At 59.5% G+C, this 25864-nt stretch overlaps 1 protein-coding gene across 1 annotated transcript in view; it reads left to right on the top strand.

Moving 5' to 3' along the window:
* The window catches only part of C3H6orf132 (chromosome 3 C6orf132 homolog), a 31904-nt gene extending 7021 nt beyond the window's left edge, over positions 1 to 24883 (top strand). Inside the window, exons 2-5 of the mRNA XM_062186109.1 lie at positions 4644 to 4750; positions 18282 to 18357; positions 19921 to 23344; positions 23548 to 24883. Coding sequence (XP_062042093.1) covers positions 4644 to 4750; positions 18282 to 18357; positions 19921 to 23344; positions 23548 to 23665 — 3725 coding nt within the window. The 3' untranslated portion in view covers positions 23666 to 24883. The remainder of the gene's footprint in view (positions 1 to 4643; positions 4751 to 18281; positions 18358 to 19920; positions 23345 to 23547) is intronic.
* Positions 24884 to 25864: the final 981 nt, after the last annotated feature.

The following is a 25864-nucleotide window of genomic DNA, read 5'->3' as shown; positions in this document are numbered from 1 at the left end:
TTTTAATTTGTAAGTCAGAGTTACACAGAGAGAGAAGAGGCAGAGAAAGAGAGATGTCTTGCATCTGCTGGTTCACTCTCCAGTTGGCCGCAATGGTTGGAGCTGCGCCGAACCGAAGACAGGAACCAGGAGCTTCCTTTAGGCCTTCCCACACGGGTGCAGGGCCCAAGGACTTGGGCTGTCTTCTGCTGCTTTCCTAGGCCATAGCAGAGAGCTGGATCAGAAGTGGAGCAGCTGAGACTGGAACCGGCGTCCATATGGGATGCTGGCACTGCAGGCGGTGGCTTTACCTGCTATGCCACAGCACTGGTCCCAGCACAAACTCTTGATGAAGGGAGGAGAGGGGCCAGCACTGTGTTGTAGTGGGTTAAGTCGCCGCCTGCAATATCAACATCCCATATGGGCACCGTTTCGAGTCCCAGCTGCTCCACTTCCAATGCAGCTCCCTGCTAATGCGCCTGGGAAAGCAGTGGAAGATGGTGCAAGTGCTTGGGGCCCTGCACCCATGTGGGAGACCCGGAGGAAACTCTTGGCTTCTGCCTGGCCCAGCCCTGGTTATTGCGGCCATTTGGAAAGTGAACAAGCGGATGGAAGATTCTCTCTCTCTGTAACTCTACCTTTTGGACAAATAAATCTTAAATAAATAAATAAATAAAAGAGAAAAGAAGGAAGAGAGGTGGTAAGATGTGGCAGAGAGAGAGAGAATGATGATGGAGATGACGATGATGGCCCCCCAGGTTATTGGGTGAGAATCACCTGCCAGGCACTGTACAAGCCTCACACAGGAGGGACCACAGTTCACACTGGCACAGATGAGGCGACAGCCTCCCAAGGCCCCAGCGTTCAGTGACAGAGCTAGGACTGGGACCCAGGTTCAGCCTTGACCCCACAGCTGAGCACAGATGAGCTGTGCGACTGCAGGCAGCCCTGGCCGCGGCCCCGCTACCCCTCGAGCCCACAGCAGGGTCAGCTTCTCCGGAGCCGGAGGCAGAAGGAGGGGGCTGCCTGCCCCAGGTGGAAACCTGCAGAGCGGCCCTCTCCATGAATTACTTTGGAAGCAGGTATTTGCGGATTACGTGGTATTTTTTTGTTACCTCAGATCCTTGAGAGAGTAGAAATGAAAGCAAAGACTCTCCTTTATCGCCTGTCCATACCTGAGAGCGAAATTTTTCCGGGTGAAAAATCCAAAGAAACCCTGTACACGATTCTGTCGCAGACTGGATTTAGTTGACGGCAGGGGCGGGGGGGGAGTTTGTTTTGGGTAATGGAAGCAGATCTGGGTTTACCCCTATTTCATCGCTGCTTGTTTTTTTTGTTGTTGTTTTTGTTTTTTCATTTTATTTGACATGCAGAGAGGCATGGGGGTGGTGGGGGAGAGAGAGAGAGAAATATCTTCCATCCATTGGTTCACTCCTCAGACGCCCAGCCTGGAGTCAGGAGCCGGGAGCTCTGATCCATCACCTGCTGCCTTCCAGGGTGCGCAGGAGCAGGAAGCCGGATGGGAGACAGGGCTGGGACAGGAAACAGGCGCTTGGATGGGGATGCGCTTTGTGCTCTGCCCGCCTCTGACGCTTTCTTTGCAGGGGAGCTTATCAGACAGAGAGGCTTCCGTGTGTCCGTCCAGGGCCGTGGTGCATGTGGGCCTAGGCTGTGCTCAGAGGCCGGGCCGGGCACCTCGCAGGGCCTGGCTACTGGGACTGTCCCTGAGCTCTCTGGAAGGGCTGCTTGTCTCCACCCTTCTGAATCGCAGGAACGTCCCACTGCTGCCCCCTAACCTGGGCCTGTGGCACGCACAAAGGCAGGCAGACGCGGGGCTGAGGAGCTTAGGGTGGGGCCCTAGGGTGGGGCCCTTCCTGCCGTGTGTCCCCCAGCGCCAGCTGTCCAGCCATCCCCTGCCCCTCCCTCCGCAAGGGGCTCTGGCCCCTTCCCGGTCTGGCTGCTCGGTTGAGGAGGGGGCCGCTTCTTGGGAAGGCCCGTGCTGGCGTCCCTGACACGTGAGCCCGGTGGGGTGCAGCTGCTTCCATGGGAAACTCCCCAAGGTTGGACTCTGTTGTTTCTCCCTTTGGTTTTGCTCCTTGATCTTGAGGCTGGGAAAGCCCTAGTCCTGACCTTGAACTTTGGGCGGACCCAGCCTGTGGTGCTGGCCACACATGCCTCACCTAATCGTGTTTCCTGACCACACAGGAAGTGAGCCAGGTAGGAAGGGCCCAGGAAAGGGCCCTAACCACACCTCCTCCCTCCCTCTCTCTCTCTCTCTCCCCCTTTCTTTTTCTTCTTTTTCTTTCTAGCTTAAACCAGCACAGATCTGTTCCCCTGCAGTCCTGCAGGTGAGAGGCTGACCCAGGTCCCAGCGAGCTACAGTGAAGGGCTTGGCAAGACTTTGCTCCCGTCGTAGGCGCGAGGGGCACGGCTGCTTCCTCGCTATGTCCCTTTCTGCAGGCGCCCCCGCTCCCTCCTCCGACCTCACAGCCCGCAGAGACCCCGCCCCAGGTGCAGCACCACTCTGCTGCCAACCTCCCGTTTCCTCCTCCGACTCCCAGTACTGGGAAGCCACATCTAAGTTTCCAGAGGTGCCTGGAGGGCTGGGGAAGGGGTGGCCTTCTCCCCGGCCTCAGCCACAGCCACGCCCCTGCCGGGGTGACTGACAGCCTAGCAGGTGTCAGCGTCTCAGAGAGCATACGGCTGAGCCACGGAGCCTGGGAGGTGGTTAGAAGCCCTGACCCCCACCTGGCCTCTGTCCCCTCCCTAGAGCTCTGCTTGACCGAAGCCGAGCCTTCACACCCCCATCCCTCCATGCAAGCCGTGTGAGTGGCAGGAGCCCGTGCGGTGGCCCAGGGAGATGCTGGCACTGAGGCTCCCTGGGAGGCCTCGGGCCGGCTACCTGACTTCTTGTACCAATTTGCGTGGGGCGTTTTGCGCGTTAGATGAGTTAATCACGTGTAAGATGCTTCAAGCAGTGCTGAGCTCACTGGAAGCGCTGGGGACGTTCTCCCTCTTATTATTGGAGTTCTCAGCTTGCCGTGTTTAGATATGCGTGTTTCTCCAGCCCCTAGGCACACAGTAATCACAGCCTTGCCTCTGGCCAAAGCTCAGCTATAGAGAGGAGACTCCTGCACCCCAAGACCGGTGGAGGGATTGAGATTACTTGCATGTCTGCCTGGAGCGCGGCTGGGGTCCCACCCCGTCCCGGGTCCCTAGCAGATCTGCGTGGCAGTGTCCAGAGAGCGGATCCTGGTGTCCACACGCGGACCTGGAGCTCAGGGACCGGTGGCTGTCTTGGTGGCGGCTGGGTGTGTTATCTCTTGTTGCTTCTGATTGGCCACGTCTGCACCCTTCTATGCCCCTCCCCGTGCCCCGGCCAACCTAGGGTGTGCGGCCTCAGGCGTGGAGCCTGGCAACCCCAACTGGGGAATCGTGTTTGCCCAGACTGAGCCGGCCAGGGCCGTGCTGGGGACTGGCGTTTCCGGGCCACGTGGAGCACAGGGAGAGCCCCCCCCACCCTGCCCCCGTGAGAGGCAGAGTCTTGAATGCCGCAGGTAGCAACACGCCAGGGAGGCCACCTCCGGCTCTGGGGGGCTCCCAGGAGCCTCCCCATCATGCCGCAAAACCTCGAGTATTAACTGGAGGGCTGTGGCGGCTGGGGTGGGCGGATTCTGCTCCCAGGATCTCCCCCGCAAGCCGAGGCTTTTTGGAATAAATAACAAAGTAAACTTGGCTTTCTTGCAATTTCCTCCTAGAGCAAGGGGAAAAGTACCCACAGCTGGAGCAGGTTTCTGGTTAATTGAGGTGTTGCCCTTTCTTCTCTTTCCTGTGGGGCTACAGAGCAGGGGCCGGTCCCTCACGGCCTGCTGAATGGACAGAAGTCCTCCTGCTTGCGACCCATGGAGCAGGCGGCCAACAGTGCGCCCTGCCTTTCCCCCATGGGTGTCCAGGGTCTGGGTGAGAAGTGTGCACCGCTATGGTGACACAACCCAGAGCACTGGCCAGGTCCCTGGGGGAAGAGGAAAATCTCCCATGTCTCACAGCGGGAGGGACCCTGTTTGTTGAGCAGTCTGTGTGCTGGCCACTCTCAGCAGTAAGGTTGGCACTGTCATGGGCGAGGCTCAGGTCCCACTGCCCTCCTGTCCTGTCCGGGTGCACGCCGTCGGCCGTCAGCCAGGCAAGTGTTGAGTTAGAGGAGTGGGGGGGGGGGGGGGGGGGAGGCAGCGCCACAAGGGGGGGTAGGAGATGTCCTCATCAGCTCTGCTTGTTCCAGATTAGAAACTCAAACACTTGAGAGGAAAACCGGCTTTTTCCCCCTCCCTCACACAGAGATAAGCTTTGGGTGGGGCCCCCAAAGGCTGGAGGACTTGCTGTGGGAGACGAGGCTCAGGACCTGTTGGGGGAGGTGGGCGTGGGGGGGGGGGGGTGCCGGAGAGCGGTGGCTGCTGGGCGCCAGAAGCCAGGACTGCTAGAGGAGACCCAGGAAACCACCGCCGAGTCCCCGTCCCTGCCCCCGGCGTCGCCTCCGCAGCCGCATCGGCAGCCACCCATCCCGGGGTACAGCAGCCACCCCATTCCGGGGCACAGCAGCCGGGGCAACACGGCCTCCGCTGCCAGCCCTTGCACCCCCAGCTCATGAGCTGCCTCCCTGTGTCTTCCAGATGGCATCTACTATGGAGACAACCGGTTCGACGCAGTAAGCGAGTCGGGAACGGCCACGCTGAAGGCTCGGCCCAGAGTGCGGCCCCTGTTGACCTTCCTTCCCCTGGTGAGTTCGGGCCTGCCCTGCTCTGAGGGTCTGCTCTGGGCAGCCACACAGGAAGCAGCCCCGCCTGCCCAGGGCTCCTGTGGGTCTCAGCCTCATCCTCTGCCTGTTCTCTTCCTTCCTGATGCCAATCCAGGGGGTCTACCGGGAGGAGGCACAGCTGAAGCTCAGGACAGCCAGGCTGGGATTGGGGTGCTGGCTCCTTGGAGGCCAGGACTCAAGGAGAGGCTGGAAAGGCTCTGTGCTGGGGTGGCACCGCGGTGGGAACCCCCGTTTGCTGTGTGCCAGACCCTGCAGATGTGGTCGAACCACAGATGCTGTGCTCAGGGAGCTCCCCGCCCACTGCGGGGACCAATGAGTCACCAGCCTGTCAGGGGCAGCCAGTCCAGCCACAAGGGAGCGGTCAAAGAGGGCTTCCTGGAAGAAGTGACTCCTGAGCTGTTCTCCCAGGACAAATAGCAGGTTTATTTGTTGGTCTGACAAAAACTCCTTTCTAGAGCCCGTGGTTGGGTTTTTGTTCTTTGCTGGGGGAGAGACCCCAGACCATTCCTCTATGACTGGTTGTGTTTACTGCGGTGCGAGCTCCTGGGGTTCCTGGCACACTCTAGATGGGTGCTGTGTAACAGGAATATAGCACAAGCCTTGTGTGTCGTTCTAACTTCCTAGTAGCTCCATCGCAAGTACAAAAAATTAGGTCAAATTAATTTTAACAATGCTTTACTCAACCTGTTATAGTCAAAAGACTAGCATTTCAACATTTAATCGATATAAAAATACCAATGAGATATTTTATATTTCTTTCATTCTAAAGTCTTTACAATCTGGCATATTCCACTTCTTTTGTTTTGTTTTCTTATTTCTTTGAAAGGCAAAGAGACAGAGAGAGCTTCCGTCTTCTGGTGCACTTCCCCAACACCTGCAACAGCCAGGAACCCAGAACTCAGTCCAGGTCTCCCATGTGGGTGGCAGGGACCCAGGTACCTTGGCCATCACCTGCTCCTCCCAGGGTGCAAAGGAGCAGGAAACTGGGAGCAGAGCTCAGACTGAAACCCGGGCACTCTAATGTGGCTGTAGCTGTGTGCCAGGTGCTTGCTCCGGCACGTCCCACTTCTCGTAAGTGACATTTCCAGTCTGGTGGCCTCTTGTGACCAGTGGCTACTGCCAGCCAGGAATAGCTAAGCAGCCAGGCTCCTAGATTGCAGGTCTCTCCTGTCTGCCGTACCTGGGTCCTGGTTGGGACAGTACTGTGGCTGGGTCATGCCCTCCCAGGCCACATACTCAGAACTGCGGTGGTGTGGGCCCCGAGCAGACGCACCTGGGCCTGGACAGAGTAGAAATGGCGGTCACCCTTTGATGGCTGCTGCCATCCTGGGGCCGCTTCCCCCACATCTGGGCCACCCCAAGAGCCAGCAACTGCAGGCTGAATGCAGGCCCAGCTGCGGGTCCTCTGATTGGCTGCTGTCTTGCACCTGCCCCTCCCTACCCCTGCACTCCCCCTACTTTGGGCTCCTCCAGCTTTCTGGCCTCCCTGCCTCTATGCCCTCTGGTTTGGATCAGGTCTGGGCAGAACATGACTCAGGAGCTAACTGACGCCAGGCTGGCCTGGCCATGGCGCTGCTGGGGAGTGCTCCCTGGGAGGCAGTGCCTGGAGGTGGGGGCTTCTCCCCAACAAACTCCCATTGCCTCCCTGGGAGGGACGGGAGAGTGAGTGCTTGGGGAGCTGACAAAATCGGGTCCTCATCCTGCAGAGGCAGGCGCTGCACCCAGGAAGGGGGCGTTCGCTGAGTTATTTCGGTGCTGGCTGAACGTGGAGCGGTCCTCTGATTGGCTGTTGTCTTGCACCTGTCGCCCCCACTCCTCTCCCCTCTACTTTGGGCCCCTCCAGCCTTTCTGGCCCAGGTGTGCTGAGCACTTAGTGTATGCCAGGCCATTCCAAGGGTGTCGCATGCGTTAGCAGAGTTACCCCACGAGGAAGGGGCCTCATTCATCCCCATTTTTCAGATGAAGCAATCGGAACACAGAGAAGGTCGGTGAAGGGTCACGTGACTCATCAGCGGCAGAGCTGGGATCTGAATCTGAGGTCCAAGTTCTATCCAAGCCATCCCACAGTCCCCTCCTCTCACTACCTGGAGTCTTTTTATTTCCCCTCCCAGGGCCAGCGTCCACTTCCCTGCCTCTTGGGTCAGAGACCCCATGAGCTGATGAGCCATATGCACACAGGCTGGCTAACCATTTCAGCCAGAGGGCGCTCAGGCCCCAGGAACCCCCTCCATTGGGTTAGGAACCCTTGGCCCTGGAGGCCCTATGCCAGGGACAGTTTCATGCTACCAGGTCCTCCCAGCCTGGTTCACCACCTGCCGCTGGCTTCAATCCTGTCCGACTCTCTGCCTCCGCTCCCTTAGGCTCTGGGCCGGGAGAGTGGGGAGAAGCAGGCGAGTTCACACACTCACATCCCTGGCCCCCTGGCCCCCTATGAGCTGGGCCTGCACCCGAGCCTTGCCTGACACCGTCCCAGCTGGCGGGGCCTCTGCCCCTCCCAGGCCAGGCTGCTATGGAGCAGGGGAGGTTCCAGGCCGCAGGGCCCCAGCAGCCAGACGATGGGCCTGGGCCATCTTCTGCCTGTTCCCTCGCCACTAATGCCTCCAGCAGCCAGCTAGGGGCCAGGTTCAAAGGAATAGGGCAAGATGAGGTGCAACAGACAAGGACAAGTGCTTCTGCCCTGTCCCTGGAGCTGTCTCTCTCTCTCTCTCTCACACACACACACACACACACACAAACTGCTTTCTACAGGGTCCTCTGGCCAACAGCCAACTATGAAAGGAACCTCAGAATCCCCCAGTAACTGGGATGGTAGCCGGCGCCAGCCCCAGCTCTGCCCCTGGCCTGCAGCATGGCTGGGGACCAGGGCTTCCTCCCCCTGGGCCTCTGACTTCTCCCCGGAGAGCGGAGGGTGGGGGTGCACAGCAGAGGTCCTCAGGGTGTCCCCAGCTGTGCCCTTCTATGTTAGTGATTCCTTCCTGGATGGGAGCAGGCGCGACTGCTGTCTGCAGGCCCCTGAGGACCCCGGGGTCACTCCTCGGGGCCCCTTCTGCATTTGGTAGGCCTGGGCTGGCTGAGAACCTGTCCAGGGGGAGCCTGGGTGCAGAGCCCACAGGCAGAGCCGGTCCTCTGCTACTGGGGCGGCATCCGTGGAGCCACAGGGCCAGGGAGGCTGCACGGCTTCCGGCTCCCCCTTGTCTTCCCCGGGGAGAAGCAGGCCATCCCCACGGTGATGGGAAGGATTCAGAACGAAATGCCCAAGTGCAAATATGGGGAAACTGGCCAGACAGGTCCCCGGGGTGCCCCCGGGCGGCGAGAGCTCCCTGGATCACCCCACCCTGTGAGTCAGACAGGCATGGCCCTGCCCGCTCCGGGACCCCTCCCTCTATCCCTCTGCTGCCTGGGATCGAAAAGAAGCAGCTGCAGCCAGCTCCACCTCCTTCCCACCCCACCCGCCTGCATCTCTGGCTCCTTGCGGGGTGGGATTCCAGCCCCTTAGCGTGTCAGGCACGGCGGGCAGTACTGGCAGTACGGGCTCACGCGGGTGATGTTCGGCAGAAGGGGTGTGGTGTGGGGGGCGTCAGAGGCCTGCTCTCACCAGAGCACAGAGGCAGCTGCCACCCCTGCCGGAACCCAGCAGGACCCTCCAGAGCCCTGTCCGCACTCCCACCCTTCCCTGCCCTTTGGCCTCCCCCAGCCCAGCCTGCCCTCAGTGGGACCAGCCAGACAGGAAGGCCTGCAAGCGGGCCCAGGGCAGGGAATTCTGGAGTGGGTCTAGAAGGGGAAGGGTCTGGGCTCCGAGGCCATGTCCCCTTCCTCCTGCTGACACCTGCTTGGAGGGAGAGCCAGAGCTTCACGGTGCACGGCCTAGGGCAGACTCGAAGGGCAGTTCTGGGATGGCAGGCAGGTGCAGGGGACGGCACCTCATCCGTGGGATTCTTCTCCGGCTCCCAGGATGGGTCCGAGCTGTGGCAGAGCCTGGGGACCAGGGTCGGGGAAGCACCCCATCTTTTAGCAAATGCTCACTGCCCCAGGAGGCAGCAGGTGATGGTTCAAGTACCTGGGCCCCTGCCACCCGTGGAGGAGACCTGGATGGAGTTTCTGGCTCCTGGCTTATGACCTGGCCCAGCTCTGGCTGTTGCAGGCATTTGGGGAGTGAACCAGCAGATGGTATCTCTCTCTCTCTCTCTCTCTCTCTCTCTCTCTCTCTCTCTCTCTCTCTTTCTCTCTCCCTCTCTCTCCCTCTCTCTCTGCCTCTCTGCTGCGCAAATACAACTAAACCAGTTTTTAAAATTAAAAAAAGAAAAAGACAAGAAAATGCTCCCTGGCTCCCAGCTCGGGAGAGGCTGCTGCGTGGGCACACACAGGGGTCTTTGAAGTCAGAGGCACAGCCCTTCTGGTTCCCAGTACTCCCTCTGGCCAGCACCCTCACAGCCCCCAAAGCCAGGACAGCTGGTGAGGCTCCACCCAGCGGGGTACATTGGCTGCCTGGAGGAGCTTCCTGTGGCTCTCACCCTGGGTCAGGGGTCCTAATCCCCTGTTCCCCAACCATGCCTGGTTCCACTTACCTCTAGCCCAGGGCCATCTCCTTTACCCCCTGCAGATCCAAAACCCCCACCCCAGCACTGCCTGCCCTCCCCTCCCCTCCCCCATCAGGCTGCAGGAGGAGTCAGGCGAGGAAGTTCGCACTCCACGGCTCAGGCTCAAAGCCGGCGGTGCCCAGGGTCAGCCATGCGCTGCCCACTGGCCCGGCCCCTGCTGTCCCACCCTTGGGGCTTGGCTGGGCGCTGCGGAATCCCAGGCATGAGGATGTGAGTGTGCCAGCAGATGGGCTGGAGCCGCCAGTGGGGTGAGCCCTGCCCTCTGCGCCCTCAGTGGTGCAGCCGCGGGTTGAGCAATAGGTCCCCCCCATCTTCAAAGAGGGCACTGCGTCAGTCGCTGGCCACGAGTGCTTTCTTCCCTCCCTCCCTCCTCCTCTTTCATCCCGAGATGCCAGCAGTCAGGAAGGGCAGTGGGGGGACTCCTGGGGACTCACCCCTGCCCCCGGGGAAGCCACCACGAGCCTGGTGCAGCCCTACTCTGTGGGACCTCCAGGCGCGCGGTGGCCCCTGACCATGTCGCAGCAAACCCCAGGACAGTGGCATCATCCCCATTGTACAGAGGAGAAAACCGAGCCTCGGAAGGGCACACTTACGGAGCGCCAGCCCTGCCTCGGACATGGTCAGATAACAGGCTTCGGTGCCGTTCTGGCGTGTCTGGGTGCAAAGCTGATGTCCATTCCACAACACTCAAAAAAACCTATTATTGCATCGGGTGTTCTTTTCTAATCTCGAAGGAACAGAAGCTCTTTGTTAAGAACTGAGAAGAAGCGATAAGAATAAGGAAGAAAAGAAATACGAAGGTCCTTGCATGGCACGGCTGGGGAGCCCTTCCACGCGAGAGTGAGGCCTTGCAGGGTTTTGAGGGGCGTTAAAGGGCTGCCTCCCCCGTGCCCGGCTGCTGGCCGAGGTGGCCGGCGGCCCTGGTTTCTGGGTGTTGTCAGCCGTGGGAACAAGGAAAGGCTGAGGCCTAATTCTGTAGAGTTCCCCGCCTGCCAGGGCCCGGGCTGGATTCTGCCCCGGGCATGGAACAAGCTTGGCTGTGGCAGTGGGGCCGGGAGTGGCTGCGGCCGCCCAGCCTGGCCCAGGGACGCCCAGCCTGGCCCAGGGATGGAGGCCAGGGAGCTGGCTCAGCAGGGGTGCGCTCAGATGAGCATTTGCATGTTCTCTGCTTCCCTGCCCTCCTGCTGGTCCGCCCCTCTCTTGTTGTAGCTGCCGCCCTCAAAGGGCCCCAGAGCTAGGGCAGCACCCTGGGGCACCAGGTCTGTCATTTTCCCAGGGCAAGAATGCCCAGGGTGGGACCGTGCGGAAGGCGGGGCCCAGCCAGCTCCCCAGTGGCAGCAGTGACCTCCTGCCCAGCCCTGCCTGCCTGGCTGCCTGGCCGGTGGCTCCTGGACAAGAAGCTTTGAGAACTTGTCCTCTGGACTCCCCTCCTCCTTCATCTCACTTCTCCTGCCCCACTGCGGGGCAGTGGCCCGTCCCAACACCCCGTCATTGAGGGGTGGCCCTCAGAGCCATCAGGGTGGCAGCGTGCAAGGCAGAGGTGCCCGTGTCACAGGGGCCGCGCAAGGCCGTGTTTTCAGGGCTCCTTGAACTTTCGGAGGGTTTGCAGAAGACGTGACCTCACTCCTGAACTCGTGGCCAAGCTGGCACTAGAACACAGGTTTCTCACCCTCTGTGTCCTGAATTCTTTCCACCATTCATTCATTCACTCACCCAGGAGTTTATTCATTCAACAGACATTTCTGGAATTTTCCAGTCTGTGCCAGTCACAAAGAACCCGCAGTCACATGACCTCAAGCAGGCTGGGCTGGGCAGCAGGCTGCAGCCCTCTGTTCAGCTCCTAAATTGCAGGAGGAAAACGTGAGGACAGGCTCTGAGGTCTCTGTGCTGGTTGGCCCTGCCACGTGTTGGCTGTGTGTCTTGGGGCAATGTGCTTAACCTCTCTGTGCCCAGCTTTTTCATCTCCAAGATAAAAACACTGACCCGTGTCTTAGGGTTGCTGGGAAGATTGACTGTGTTGTCTGAATGGTGCGTTGCGCACAGTAAGCACCCAGCAAAGGTCAGCTGAATGGACGGAGCACACGGGGCCGGGGCGGGGGGCACACAGGGAGGAGAAGTGAACTTGGGCTGCGGTGGCCAAGAAAGGCTGTGTGCGGGAGGGGCGTTTAGTCTGGGGTTTGGAGGACGGCCAGGAGTCTGCGGAGTAAGAGCCCGAGCGAGGCTGCGGAGGCCCGGGAAGGTGTGGGAATGAAGTCCAACCAGGGACGCACCGAGGGTGTGGGAGGCAGGCATCTGTCCGTCAGGCTGGGAGAGACGAGGGCTGAGGAATGGCCGAGGTTCGCCAAAAACGGCGGCAGCAGAGAGAGCACCTGTCGTCGGGCTGCTGCAGAGAGCAAATGAGTTCAGGTGGAAAGCGCCGCCAGGGTGCCTGGCACGGGTCCGCCCTGGAGGGGCAGCAGCTGCTGCCCGTGTTATTGTGAAGACTGGGGAGTGGGTGTCTGACCTAGCAGTTGAGACACCAGTTGAGGCGTGCATCTCATGTCAGACAAAGTGCCTGGGTTCAGTTCGTGCCTCCAGCTCCTGACACTGGCTTACGACCAGTGCAGCCCCTGGGAGGCAGCAGAAATGGCTCAGGTAGTGGGGTTCCTGCACCTGTGTGGGGGACCTGGATACAGTTCTCAGCTCTTAGCTTTGGCCTGGCCCAGCCCTGGCTGTTGCAGGTATTTGGGGAGTGAACCAGTGGATGGGAGCTCTCTCTCTTTCAAATAAATAAACAATGTTGAAAACACAGAAGATTGGGAGTACTGGGGCCAGGGAGCGGTGAGATGCAAACATCCAAGAACCAGTGGGTGCATCTGTTCCACATCGCCCCCAACACCTTTTCTGGATGCTCTGGCCTCTTTCCTGTTTTAACTTTTCTTATAAGACAAGCGTAACCGAAAACATACCATTTTAACCATATTATAAGTGTACAGTGCAGTGACATTAAGTGCCTAGCTTTTTGTTTTTCTAATCCCCACGTGCAGGAATGAAAGAAATCCGCTGGACCCATCCCCACAAGGTCTCTGTATTTTGTCATGCTTGCTTTCTGGCGCCTCCTGCTGTCCACTTGGAGAGGTGCAGGTGCGCGCTGCACCAGTGAAGCAAGCTGAGATGTGTCGCTCGCTCCCTACACACCACAGTGAGAGCACAGGAGTGATCGGGAATTGATTATTGATACAGTTCTTTTATCTAGTGTGCCATTTTATCCAGTGGTCGCCAATGGTCTCGTTAACGTCCCTCATGGCAAACCTCTCCCCCCGCCCCACCCTGCCCCTGCGTATTGCACACTGGAAATGTCGCCTTCCAAGCCAGTGCGTGCGATGCCACTGCCCGGGGCCCTGTGCTGAACCGGAGGAGCCAGTTGCCCTCTCTGTGTTTTTCTGATCTGGGATTCAGATGAGTTTGTGTTTGCCTTCTCTCAGTCCTCCATGAGCAGGATCGCTAAGTGAGCCACATGGCCAGGCAGGGGCGTGCTCAGTGCAGGACTGGCCACTGCTGAAGCCATGAGGCTGTCTTGGTGGTGGTGGGTGTGTCCCGGGACTGAAGGGGGCAGGTGCCTCAAGACCCCAAGCTCTGCCTGAGCCACTGTCACTCCTGCCCAGTGGGCTTGGCTGTGGACTCAGCATGTGCACAGAACAAAAGTAGGGGGTAGCATCGCCTCCGGCCACCAAGCACCCTGGGTGACCATGAAGGTGCTTCTAGGACGCCAGGGAGCTCAGTTTCAATTGTTCACAGCACTTTCACCCTTGTGGGGGAGGGGGTCGGAAGGGACAGCACTCAACTAGCAGTTCTGTCATCCAGTCCTCGTGGGTGCCCTGCAGAGTAGGAACCGCCTTCTCCATTTGGTAGGTGGAAATGGTCTCAATGATATGTAGAAAGGCAAGGTGGGGGGATACAGTGCTGTGGCGTAGTGGGTAGAGCCACCACCTGTGACGCTGGCATCCCACATGGGCGCCGGTTCGTGTCCTGGCTGCTCCACTTCTGATATAGCTCCCTGCTCATGGCCTGAGAAAAGCAGTGGGAGATGGCCCAAGTGTTTGAGCCACTGCTACCCTCATGGGAGATCTGGATGAAGCTCCTGGCTCCCGTTTGGTCCAGCACTGGCCATTGTGGCCTTCTGGTGGGGGGGGGGGGGCAGTGAACCAGTAGATGGAAGATCTTTCTCTCTCCCTCTCTCTCTGTAACTTTGACTTTCAAAAATAAATAGGCATCAGAGGTCTTAGCCCTGGCCTGGCCTCCATCTCACTGAAACCATACTTGATGAGGGTTATCAGACAATCAGTGATTTGCATGTGTAGGTGGCACGGATCAGAATGTGGGAGATATACTTCTGATGAGCCAGGCCCTGTCCCTCTCCTGGTTCAGAATCCCTGGGATTAAGAAATGTTAAGAATAAGCTGGTGTTGGTCATGTGAATCAAGTGGAGGAAGAAAAAAAAAAAAAAAGACCAGGGCTCAGTTTCAGAATTCTGTAGGAACCAGGGAGTTGTTTGCAGCCCCCAGATGCTAGGCTAATCCTGAGACGGCCCTTGGTAACCCAGCATCTCATGCTTCTTTCTGTGACATTGACCTTGAACCCTCCCTCTTGCATACTGAACTCTTAAGCCCAGAGGGGCAGCAGCATCAGCCCAGCAGTGAGCACCAGCTGGCCTCTGTCTGCCTTTGGGAGCCAGCGCAAGGCAAGCTCGGCCAGGGCTCACTGGAGGACCACCAGGAGAGCAGACCGGAGCCCCCCCCACCTTGGCGGAGCTTGATGGGGCTGCTCTGGGCAGCAGCAGGTCGGCGTGGGCTGCTGCTCACAGGAGAGAATAACACAGGTTGTAAATAACAACCGCCGATAGCATTTACTGGGCTGTCGTATGGAGCCGGGAGCCATCTTGGTATTTCGCGTGCATTGCATCACGGAGTCTTCACAGCTTCCCTGGAAGGGGTAGATTCTGTTTTTACCACCATATCCCCTGGGGAAATCGAGACGGAGGGAGCTTAAGTACCGTGTGTGGTCATTCAGCGAGCAAGTCAGACCTCAGGGCTCAAATCCAGGAAGCCGGTGCCTGGAGCCCCTGGCCCAGTGTGTCATTCCACTAAGGCTTGAATGATGAGAGACTTTAGAGAGGAACACCCAGGAGGGGGCGCTCCTGAGGCCGGGGATGGGTGGTCATGGCTGTGACTTAGCTTGCCAGGTGTTTCTTTTTCTTTTCTTTTTTCTTTTTTTTTTTTCAAGATTTTATTTATTTATTTGAGAAATAGAGTCACAGACAGAGAGAGGGAGAGGCAGAGAGAGATCTTCCATCCTCTGGAACCAGGAGCTGAAGCCAGGAGCCAGGAACTTGTTCCGGGTCACCCCCGTAGGTGCAGGGGCTCAAGCACTTGGACCATCTTCTGCTGCTTTTCCCAGGCGCCTTAGCAGGGAGCTGGATTAGAAGTGGAGCAGCCGGGACTCGAACCGGCGCCCATATGAGATGCCAGTGCTGCAGGCAGAGCCTTAACCCACTATGCCACAGCGCCGGCCCCCCAAGCATTTCTGAGCCTTGGTTTCCTCGTGTGTTGAATCAGGACAGCACTTCCTTCCCAAAGCAGTGTGACTGAGACGTGGGTCGTGCACAGTGCTAGGAGGGTGGGGAGGCAGGGCGCAGCCGGACCGCCCCCGGTGGCAGGTGGTGGGCACGGGTAACAGGTGAGTGGGAAATAAAAGCTGGCTGGGAAACGGGAGGCCGGGTCACTGAGGATCCTGAAAGCCACCATAAAATGCTCTGCAGCTCTTCAAAGGGACAGGTGTCTGGCCTGTGTTGACACATGGAAATGGGTGCTTAGAAAAAAAAAACCAGAATGCAAAGTAGTATGTACAAGCCAACAGCTGTGTAAACACAGCCTGGTCCTCCAAACACGGCCTGGTCCGCCAAGCCTGGAGATGAGGAGGGCATTGGCGGTGTCGAGGTGTCCCGGCTCACCTCTGGCAGCTGTGTCTTTGTCCGTGCCCTGTAATGACTAAGAGTACACAGGTCGGGCTGGGGGCGTGGCTTAGACCCCTTGCATCCCCACAGGAGTCCTCACAGAGGCTTCTGGTTTTTGTTCTTTTTTATTTTCATATATATATATATTTAAATGTTTATTTATTTGAGAGTCAGAGAGAGAGAGAAAGAGAGAGAGAGGTCTTCTATCTGCTGGTTCACTCCCCAGTTGGCCACAAGGGCTGGAGGTAGGCCAATCTAGAGCCAGGAGCCAGGAGCTTCTTCTGGGTTTCCCACGCAGGTGCAGGGGCCCAAGGACTCAGGGCACATTTCACTGCTTTCTCGGGCCATAGTAGAGAGCTAGATTGGAAAGAGGAGCAGCCAGGACTAGAACCAGCGCCATATGGGATGCTGGGTGTCGCATGCAGCAGCTTTTCCCGTTAGCCACTATGTTGGCCCCATGCTTTGTTCTTAATTGACATATAATTCTTATCATGCTGATCTCACTATTCATGGTCTCTGTAGATTTGCTGGAGGCTAAAATCTGCTTGTAATCCCAGGATCAACACTTGCTTTTGTGGATGTGCACAGGGCAATGAAAGTTTTGAGATGCCTAATACCCAGATTCCCAGCTGAGGGCAAACAAGAGGGACCCTTGCGTCAGCTGTCACAACATAAAGAAGCATCCTTCCTGTCCAGGGCCATGTTTTCTCTTATTTCTTTGCTTGTTGGTGGTGCCTTCACTAAGGGGTGGGCGTTTGACCTATTGGTTAAGATGCAGTCTCCCGGCCGGCACTGCGGCTCACTAGGCTAATCCTCAGCCTGCAGCGCCGGCACACCGGGTTCTAGTCCTGGTCGGGGCGCCGGATTCTGTCCCGGTTGCTCCTCTTCCAGGCCAGCTCTCTGCTGTGGCCCGGGAAGGCAGTGGAGGATGGCGCAAGTGCTTGGGCCCTGCACCCGCATGGGAGACCAGGAGGAAGCACCTGGCTCCTGGCTTCGGATCAGCACAGCGCCGGCCATAGTGGCCATTTGGGGGGTGAATCAGCGGAAGGAAGACCTTTCTCTCTGTCTCCCTCTCTCACTGTCTAACTCTACCCGAAAAAAAAAAAAAAAAAAAGATGCAGTCTCCCTAGGTGCACGTTAGCAGGGAGCTGGATTGGAAGATTGGAAGTAGAATAGCTGGGACTTGAACCAGGCACTCTGATATGGAATGTGAGGTGTCCCAAGTGGCATCCTAACTTTTTGAAGACCCTCATATGCATGGATTTCAAAAAAAATTTGGGGGGGAGAGCTGATGCTGTGGTGTAGCAGGTAAAGCCGCCTGTGGCACCGGCATCCCATGTGAGTGCCAGTTTGTGTCCCAGCTGCTCTCTGTCTCTCCTTCCCTCTCTCTGTAGCTCTGCCTTTCAAATAAATAAATAATTCAATAAGTAAATGGTTTAATTCCATTGTCCATGAACTTTTGAAGTCTCCTTGTATATTTTTTAAAAGATTTATTTATTTGAAAATCGGAGTTACACACAGAGAGGAGAGGCAGAGAGAGAGCGAGAGCGAGAGAGAGAGAGGGAGGTCTTCCATCCACTGGTTCACTCCCCAGTTGGCTGTAATGGAGAGAGAGAGAGAGAGAGAGAGAGAGAGAGAGAGAGAGGTCTTCCATCCACTGGTTCACTCCCCAGTTGGCTGTAATGGCCGGAGCTGCACTAATCTGAAACCAGGAGCCAGGAGCTTCCTCCAGGTCTTCCTATGTGGGTGCAGGGGCCCAAGGACTTGGGCCATCTTCTACTGCTTTCTCAGGCCATAGCAGAGAGCTGGATTGGAAGTGGAGCAGCTGGGACTCGAACTGGCGCCCATATGGGGTGCTGACACTACAGGCGGTGGTTTTACCTGCAACACAACAGCACCGGCCCCACATATTTGTATATTAAATAAGGTGTCTTAAACAGAAACACCTGGGAAACAAGGTCACGTGTCATTCAGTTGACAAATAGAGGTTTGCAGGAATGGAATTGTTTATTTCCCCAGGAACAATGATTCGGTATCGGCTAGTACACTCTCCACTACAACTTTATACAACACAGCTATCACAAATAACAAGAACTGGCTGAACCGTATGATTCACTTTTTTTTTTTTTTTTTTTTTGACAGGCAGAGTGGATAGTGAGAGAGAGAGACAGAGAGAAAGGTCTTCCTTTTTTGCCGCTGGTTTACCCTCCAATGGCCGCTGCGGACGGCGCCATCTCGCTGATCCGAAGCCAGGAGCCAGGTGCCTCTCCTGGTTTCCCTTGCGGGTGCAGGGCCCAAGCACTTGGGCCATCCTCCACTGCCTTCCCGGGCCATAGCAGAGAGCTGGCCTGGAAGAGGGGCAACCGGGATAGAATCCGGCACCCCAACCAGGACTAGAACCCGGTGTGCCGGCGCTGCAAGGCAGAGGATTAGCCTGTTAAGCCACGGCGCCGGCCGATTCGCTTTTTCAAACCCACCCTCTTGGCAGGCGTTTGACTCAGTGGTTAAAATGCCTGCCTCCCGCATCAGAGCTCCCGGGCTGGACTCTGAGAAGCCGGCCCCTGACTCCAGCTTCCTACTGACCAGACTCTGGGAGGCCGTGGTGATGGCTCGAGTGGCTGGGTTCCTGCCACTCGTGTGGGACACCTGGGTTGAGTTCCCATCTATTGCAGCCTGGAGAGTGAGCCAGTGGAGAGGAGCTCTCTTTCTGTCTCGGCCTCTCAGATAAATTTAAAAACGCTTTAAATCCCCTCGTTACTATTTGTGTACCCACAAGGTTGTGCAGACATCACTGTTGCCCTAGATTTCCCAGCAGTAAGATGGCCTCACAGGGCGGTGATGAGAGAAGTATGATCTGTCTGTCTCTCCTTGCTCCCTGATCTCCCTCTCTGGTCCCTTCCAGAATGCCCAGGAGAACCATGGGCTGGCCGTGCCCACCCCCTCTGTCCCAGAAGACTTTGCAGACAAGGCCGTGACAGGTAAGGGGCCCCTGAGCTTGGGGTTTATTTCTTTGTTTCTTCCTTGAAGCCTGAATTCCAAAGCTGAGCATCTGGCCCACCTCCCCAGCTGGTGACACAGCACGGTCCTCAGGCCTCTTGGCTACTGGCTGCAGTGGGGCTGGAGCTGAAAAGAGCCAGGCCGGCCAAGGCCTCCTTAGCAGGGGAGGACGCGAAAGGTGCAGGCCAGTGGGAACCGGGGCAGACGTAGTAGAAGGAACTCTGGAATCCGGGAGCCTGGAGCTCCTCAACTGTGAGTGTCGCTCCCTGGGGCAGGACACACAGCCCTCACCTCTCAATACCTTCCCATGAGCTAAGGGAAGCACAGTGCCAGGTCTGGAGGAATGGATGAGGTATTGGATGGGATGCAGGTCCTCTCGTGTCCCACCTCTGTTCAGAACCACCAGCCTCCCACGCCACATAAAGAAATGGCTTTACTAGACCTGCCGCAGCCTGGCCTTGTCTGGCCGCTGCACCTGCTGTCTCCTGGTGCACGCCGCCCCCGCTCCAGTCTCCTGAAGGGTCCAGGGCACATCTGCACCTCGGGGTCCCTGCATGCAATTCCCTCTGCCTAGACCGCTCTCTCTGTGTGTCTCCCCTCACCCCTCCCTCTTGGCTGCAATGTCACCTCCACAGCGAGGCCTCCCCTGACTGCCCCAGCACCCTCCCCTCTCGTTGCTTCTCCCCTGCAGCCCTCCCCATCCCAGTCGCTGCCATCTTGGCTGCACTCTCTCTGCGCCCTAGCAGCGGAAGCTCCAGGTCCGTCCGCCTGCCCTTTCCCTCTGGCCCCGCTTCTAATTCCGTGCCTGACCCCTGGGCACTCAGGGAATGCTGGTTTCCCCTTCTGCTCCTGGTGTCTTGGTTTTGAAGTCAGAGGGCGGAGCAGCTGTCGGGAGCTGCATGTTCCCCAGGTTTGCCATGCTCTGGAGGAACTGAGAGGAGGGGGACAAGAGACAGGTGCCACAAAGAGGGACGCCAAGCTGGGGCCTGGGCCCAAGGAGAAGGCAGGCATGTGCGCGGTGGAGGCGGGGGCGCTCAGTATCCCTTTAGCCTGAGCTCATCCTGGCAGCCTTCCTTCTGCACCCCTGTTGCACCCTGGGGTGCAGAATCTGCTCCAAGAGCTCTCCCGGCCGTGGAAGGCTGGGTTCTTGGTGGCCCCGAGGTCTCAAGAGAGCAGGAGCTGCCTGTGCAAACCACTCCCTCCTCTTGGGTTCTTCACTCAACCCCTCCTCACCGAGGAGGTCCTCAAGCCTCTGCCCCTCTCTGTCCTGCTTTCCCTGTGCGTCTTACATGGTCTGAGAAGTCGAGCTCAGGTGCTGGCACTCCAAGTGGTCACCATTTACAAAGTACCTGCTGTGCGCCCGGCAGCACCAGGAGCCTGTTGCGTGCACCCATGGGAACTTACTTAGTACACACGGCCTCAGGTGTGAGTGGGCCAGTCACTCTCGTGGGCCAACCTGCAGCCCAGCCCTGGCGTGTGTACAGAGAGACCAACAAGGCTGCTCGGCCTCGTCCCCTCAGTCAGCTTTGCCTCTCTTCTTCCAGGCACCGGCACACTCGTCAATGGCAATCTGCGGCTGTACAGCTCTGTGGGGGACCTCCGGCCTGGGCACTATGGCCAGGACCCGCTCATCCCCCCACCACCCCCGGGCCCGGCCCCGCGGCCACCCCAGGACATTTCACCACCTGCTGTGGAGTCCCCACCACCCCCTCCACCTTCCTTGGCTCCTCCCCCACCTCCCCTGCTGCTGGAACCCCCACCCCCACCCAGCACAGCCCCACCTCCACCCCCCATAGCCGGGGCCCTGTCCCCCCCATCCACGCTTTCCTCCCCTTCGACACCCACCCCTCCTGACTTCATCCCCCCTGCCCCGCCCTTGGCCTTCTCAGCCCCGCCCCCACCCCCCATGCCAGCCCCCGCACCCCCTGCACCAGTGTCCCCTCACACAACGGGGACCCGTCTCTTTCCCGCTGGGGGCGTCACCAAGTGGAAATCGGAGGTGGCACTGAATGGCAGGCAGCCAGAGGCTCCCAGAACCAGCCCCCCCAGGAGCCCTGCTGAGCTAAAGGGGGGCCCCCTGCCACCTAACCCAGAGCCCCACCTCACCTTCCCCCGTGCATTCAAGGTGCCCCCTCCAACCCCAGCCAGGACTTCATCCATCCCAGTTCAGGAAGCACAAGGGACTCCCCCAGAGGAAGAGGGGACCACCAAGAAGACCCCCAGCCGACTCTCACTGCCTCCCACCTTCCACATCCGCCCCGCATCCCAGGTCTACCCCGAGAGGGCCCCTGAGCCAGACCACCCTGGGGAGCTCAAGGCAGGGGCACCTGACAGCCCAAGGCTCTGCCAGTCCCAGACCAATGAGCAAGCCCCCGCCCCGCCCCCTCCTGCACCCCCCCTCCCGCCGCCTGCTCCCCCCCTCCCCACCGCGGCCCCACCCTTGCCTTCTGCTGAGAAGGCAGCCCCTCCACCTGCTGGGTTTACAAAAAGCCCTAAATCCAGCTCTCCTGCTCTCAAGCCCAAGCCCAGACCCAAATCCCCCAGCCCAGAAGACACGGCCTCTTCAGCTCCTGTGGACTGGTGGGACCCCAGCCAGATGGAAAAGCTGCGGAGCGAGCTGGCTGCCTATCTCTGTGGCTCCAGGAGAGAAGACCGCCCACCGCTGGGTCCTAAGCCGGGCCCAACCGTGTCCTCCCAGGGCAAGGAGGGCAAGAGGGGCCCCAACCTGCCAGAGACCCAGGAGATCGCCCGCAGTGCTCCTGGGACAAGTTCTCGCAGCGAGGGTGCCAGCCTGGCCTTACCCCCAGTGGACTACATCCCCCAGGACCCCCCGGCTCCCAGCGTCCAGCAGATCCGGAACGAGCTGGAGGCCCGGCTTGCCTTGGCAGCAGAGAAGGAAGCCAAGCCCAGCGTAGCCTCTGCGCCTCCCAAAGGGGGAAGAATCTTTGAAAACGGGGCTAATGGCAAGTTCCCCAAGCCTGTGTCCACCTCCCCTCTGCCAGCCACACCACTCCAGTCCAAGGTCACACCTGGACCAGCCACATCACCCAAGGCCACACTTGGACCACCCAAAGCCTCATCTGGAGCAACCTCACCAACCAAGGCCACGCCTGGAACAGCCACACCACCCAAGGCCACGCCTGGACCACCCAAAGCCTCATCTGGAGCAGCCATACCAGCCAAGGCCACGCCTGGAACAGCCACACCACCCAAGGCCACACCTGAACCAGCCACACTAACCAAGGCCACACCTGGACCAGCCACACCTGAACCAGCCACACTAACCAAGACCACACCTGGACCAGCTACACCACCCAAGGCCACACCTGAACCAGCCACACTAACCAAGGCCACACCTGGACCAGCTACACCACCCAAGACCACACCTGGACCAGCCATACTAACCAAGGCTACACCTGGAGTAGCCACACCACCTAAGGCCACGGCTGGACCAGCTACACCACCCAAGGCCATACCTGGACCAGCCACACCACCCAAGGCCACGCCTGGACCAGTCACACCACCCAAGGCCACGCCTGGACCAGCCACACCACCTAAATCATCACCTGGACCAGCCACCGCAGTCAAGGCCACGCCTGGACCAGCCAGTGCCACAACTCAGCCCACTATGTCGTCCCAACTGATGGTGGAGAAGAACCTCATCGCAGAAGGCCAGAGGGAGAAGTCAGAATCTCGAGAGGATGCTGTGCCCTCCCAGCCAAGGGCGCAAGGGTCACCCTCGGGAGCCAGTAGGCTGCCCACCCGGGAAGCCCTCCCATCTCCCACCCTCCCACCAAAGACCTCCCCTGGCCGGGAAGAAGTGCCTTTTGTCTATAAGCCCCATGGTGGCGGGCACGGCCCCAGCAGAGAGGTTGCCGTGGTGATGCCCACCCTGGCCGGAGGAGAGGCTGCCGGGCTGGGGGGCCCTGTCGGGGTGAAGGAGCCCCAGGGCCTGCCCGCGGACCAGCTCCTCAGACACCCGGTGACGGGGGAGGTGGTGGAGCAGGGCTCCCCCATGGCCCTGCTCCTGGCAGCCCGGCAGAGGGCGCAGAAGGGGAGGCTGGGAGGGGCCGCCGTGGGGCGGTCCTCGCTGCCCGGGAGTCTCCGCGGCCACAACAGCCCGCCGGAGGCCAGCTCCGACAGCATTTTTTATAGCGAGGGCCGCCCCAACTCCTTCACTGTGGTCCCCAAGCCAGCCAAGGAGGTTGAGAGGGACTCTGCGCCCAGCTTATCGGCCGGGTCCTCGGTTCCCAGCCAGTGGACGCCCCAGCCCCGCAGAGACCCGGAGGGCACAGACCCCATCCATAGGCACAAATGGACGAAGGCTGAGCCCCAGGCCCCGGTGGCCTGGGAACTGCCAGCTCCCCCCAGCCTGCGCCAGGGACGCCTGCTGCCCAAATCCTTCTCGTCGCCACCTTCCCCTTCCTTCAAGAGGGAGGAGGAGGAGGAGGAAGAGTTCAACTATGAGGTCATCCCACCACCCCCGGAGTTCAGCAACGACCCCGAGCCCCCCCTCCAGCAGCCCGGCCACAGGGGCTCCCCTCCCCGGAAGGACTTCTCAGACTTGGGGCGGCCCCTGGGCGCCGGCCTCGCGGCGGCTCCCGGCTTCTCGCGCTTCCCCAGGGCTGCGCCCTACTCCGATGGCGGGGGACCCCAGCGCTTCTCGGGTGCCGGCCGCTCGCTCATCAAGAAGCGCCTGTACGTTGGGGAGCCCCTGCGCAGCTCCGCGCTGCCCCGCAGCGGCCCCGGCCGCAGCCTGAGCACCCCCAACTGCTTTGGGCCGCAGCCAGGAGCCCCCTTCGCCGCATCCGCCGGCCCCGAGATGCGCCGGGTCAACTCGGCCGGCCGCGCGCCCCCTGGCGGCCTGCACACACCCAGGCCGGCCCCTGAGGGCGCCCCCCGGGGCATCACAGAGGCCAGGCCCAGAGGCGGCAGCGGCGACTACGGCTTCGCTCCAGCCGCAGGCAGGTGAGCTGGGGCTGGACTTGGGGAGGGGGGCCAGGGGAGGTCCATGGAGGCGCCGCCCTGGGACCACAGAGGAGCTGACCAGGGCTTTCGTGAGCAGACTTCTGCAGTGCCAAGCCTGGTCTTTTCCTCCTGTGCCCTGGGTGCGGGTGGTTGGTGAACTGGCTGCGGATGTTAACCTCACCTCTCCCTTGCTCCTCCCCCAGGTCTCCCCGCAGCACCCCCCACTACGGAAGCCCCATCAACACATTCACCGTACGTCCAGGAACTCGACACCCCATCTCCTATGCCTACACAGGGGCCCACCGGAAAGCGGCGTCCTGAGCCCGGGGTTGTCTCAGCTCTCCCCCGAGGGGTGGGACCTGGGCGCCTGTGCTTGTTGGGGGGATGGGATGGATGGGGCAGGTGTGGGGCAGAGGGGGCTGTGGCTGGGGACCCACAGTGAGTGAGAAGCCGCAGGGAAGCTGCAGAGTGGTGTTTCTCGAACCACTGGTGGCTGTGGGCTGTTACATGTGGGGGGTGGGAAGGGGCTGCAGGGAGGAGAGGGGGACTTTGAAGGCCCTGGGCCCCGGGCTCTGGCTCTCTCTCCAGCGCTGTCTGTTTTAGCAAGACTTATTTAAAGCAGTTTGACAAGCACAGCCTTCTGAGCAGATTCTAAAAGCAAGGGTCCCGGCCCTCGCTGTGAATCGGAAGCCAGGGAGGTGGCTGTGACCGCCTGTCAGGCCCTCACAGGGGCCCAGGCCCAGCCCTGTCCAGCAGGCGCTACAGGCGGCTCTGTAGCCTCCACTCGTTGCCACCCCAAGAGGTGACCCCTGGGATCCCCGGCCACACTGAAGCGAGACCAGGGGTATGCATGCCCAACTTGTGGAGAAGGTTCTGGAACAGAGGCCCTTGGCATTGGCCAGGAGCAGGGGTGGGCAGATGGATGGTTTGTTTCTCCCTGGCTTTGAGGGAGGAGACCTGGCAAGTTTGAGATGAGACAGGCCCTTGCAACACTGACATGGGGGACGGGGCCCAGGGAGCTGTGTGGTCAGAGGCCTTACACGGCCGGCTCTTGTGGAATTTGGAGGATACTGCAAGTGCCCAGTATTACTGAGGCCTTCACACGTGTAGCCGGGATGCTGGGAGAGTGGAAGGCAACAGAGAACAGCTGTCCGAGAGGAGTTTGCTACAGGAGAGGATGAGTTTTGGAAAGTCACGAGTGGCCGGGCTAGGCCAGCTCCGAGGAGACGAGGCCCATCAGGAGGGTGGCCATTTGGTCTTGCCGGGTGGCCCAGGATTTGCTTGTTTCCCAGGAAACTAGACCCCATTCCATGTTTCAAAAAGGGTCCTGGTTTGAATGATATGTGGTTGCTAAGCATAGCAGGGGCAGCATTTCTTGGTCTGGTGGCCTGTGTTCCAGTCGTGCCCCAGCACAGCACGGGCCCTAGAGCTATGTGTGTGTCCACTGGTTTATAAGGCTTGAGGGCTGGGGCGTGGGGAGGGCAGAGGAGGGCTGGGTCTCACTTGGTTTGGGAAATAAACAGGCCGGTTTGGACTGGCCTCCCGCGCTGAGCCTGTGGATTCACTGTGATGTGAGGAGACGCTGGGGAAGCCGAGCTGGGGACGGCCGCATGCGGGGTGCCGGCAGACCTGGTGAGCCGGGTGTGGGGCGTTGCTGGAGGGGGGGGGGACAGGAGGGACTGGCGCTGACAGGGTGGCCTCCCACAGGGGTGGCGTGTATGCTGATTTAGCTGAAGCACACACCTGGCACTCTGTAGTTGCTCAACAAATGGCCTCTTTGAGTGGTGACTGCTTCCTACATGATGTCTTCCCTACCTGCCGTGTGTGCGTGCCCCTCGCAGCTGCTGTTCCCGCCCACTGGCAGGATGAGGCCCTGCGCTCTGGCTGTGCCCCTGACAAGCTGTGTGAGCTGGAGTGTCAGCCAGCTCACCTGAGGGCTTGTGCTGGGTCCCCGAGCTCCACGAGGAGCTGATGAGAGAGAGAGACGCCCAGCACATGTGCATTTGCTCCCATTATCTTGGGCGCTGCAGGCCCCCAGCACTTGGACTTGGTGGACATCTCGTTGCAAACTCCTGGCGTGAAAGCGCCTCCGTTCTCAGGTTTACTCACAAGCGCCATCTGCAGTGTGTAAGCTGCATCACCATCCTGGTTCCATTTCTAGGGAGAGCTGCTCCGAGGGGCCCACCTGAGCAGAAGCCTCCCACTTCATCACGGCCGCCTCCCTGCCAGCTGGGTCCACTCTCACCCGTGTATCCTTCTCCCACTCACAACCCTCACCCCAGAACAAACCTCTGCATCTGTCACAGTTGGGTAGAGTCACACCACTGGGTGGGGCGACGCTCCCAGGTCAACTTGGCCACACCTTAGTTCCTGAAGCTCCTGGCTGCTCTCTGGGTGTAGCCCAGCCCCGTGGCCAGAACCTCACCTCTCCAGTGAGGCCCAGCATGAAAGCAGCAGCTGGTGGAGCCAGCCAGGTTAAGCCTGTTTGCACATCCCATATTGGAGCACCGGTTCAAGTCC

The sequence above is a fragment of the Lepus europaeus genome, chromosome 3 (assembly GCF_033115175.1).
Source record: "Lepus europaeus isolate LE1 chromosome 3, mLepTim1.pri, whole genome shotgun sequence".
NCBI lineage: Eukaryota > Metazoa > Chordata > Mammalia > Lagomorpha > Leporidae > Lepus > Lepus europaeus.
Note: the sequence above shows the minus strand (reverse complement) of the source record. Positions and strands in the feature narration are given on the sequence as shown.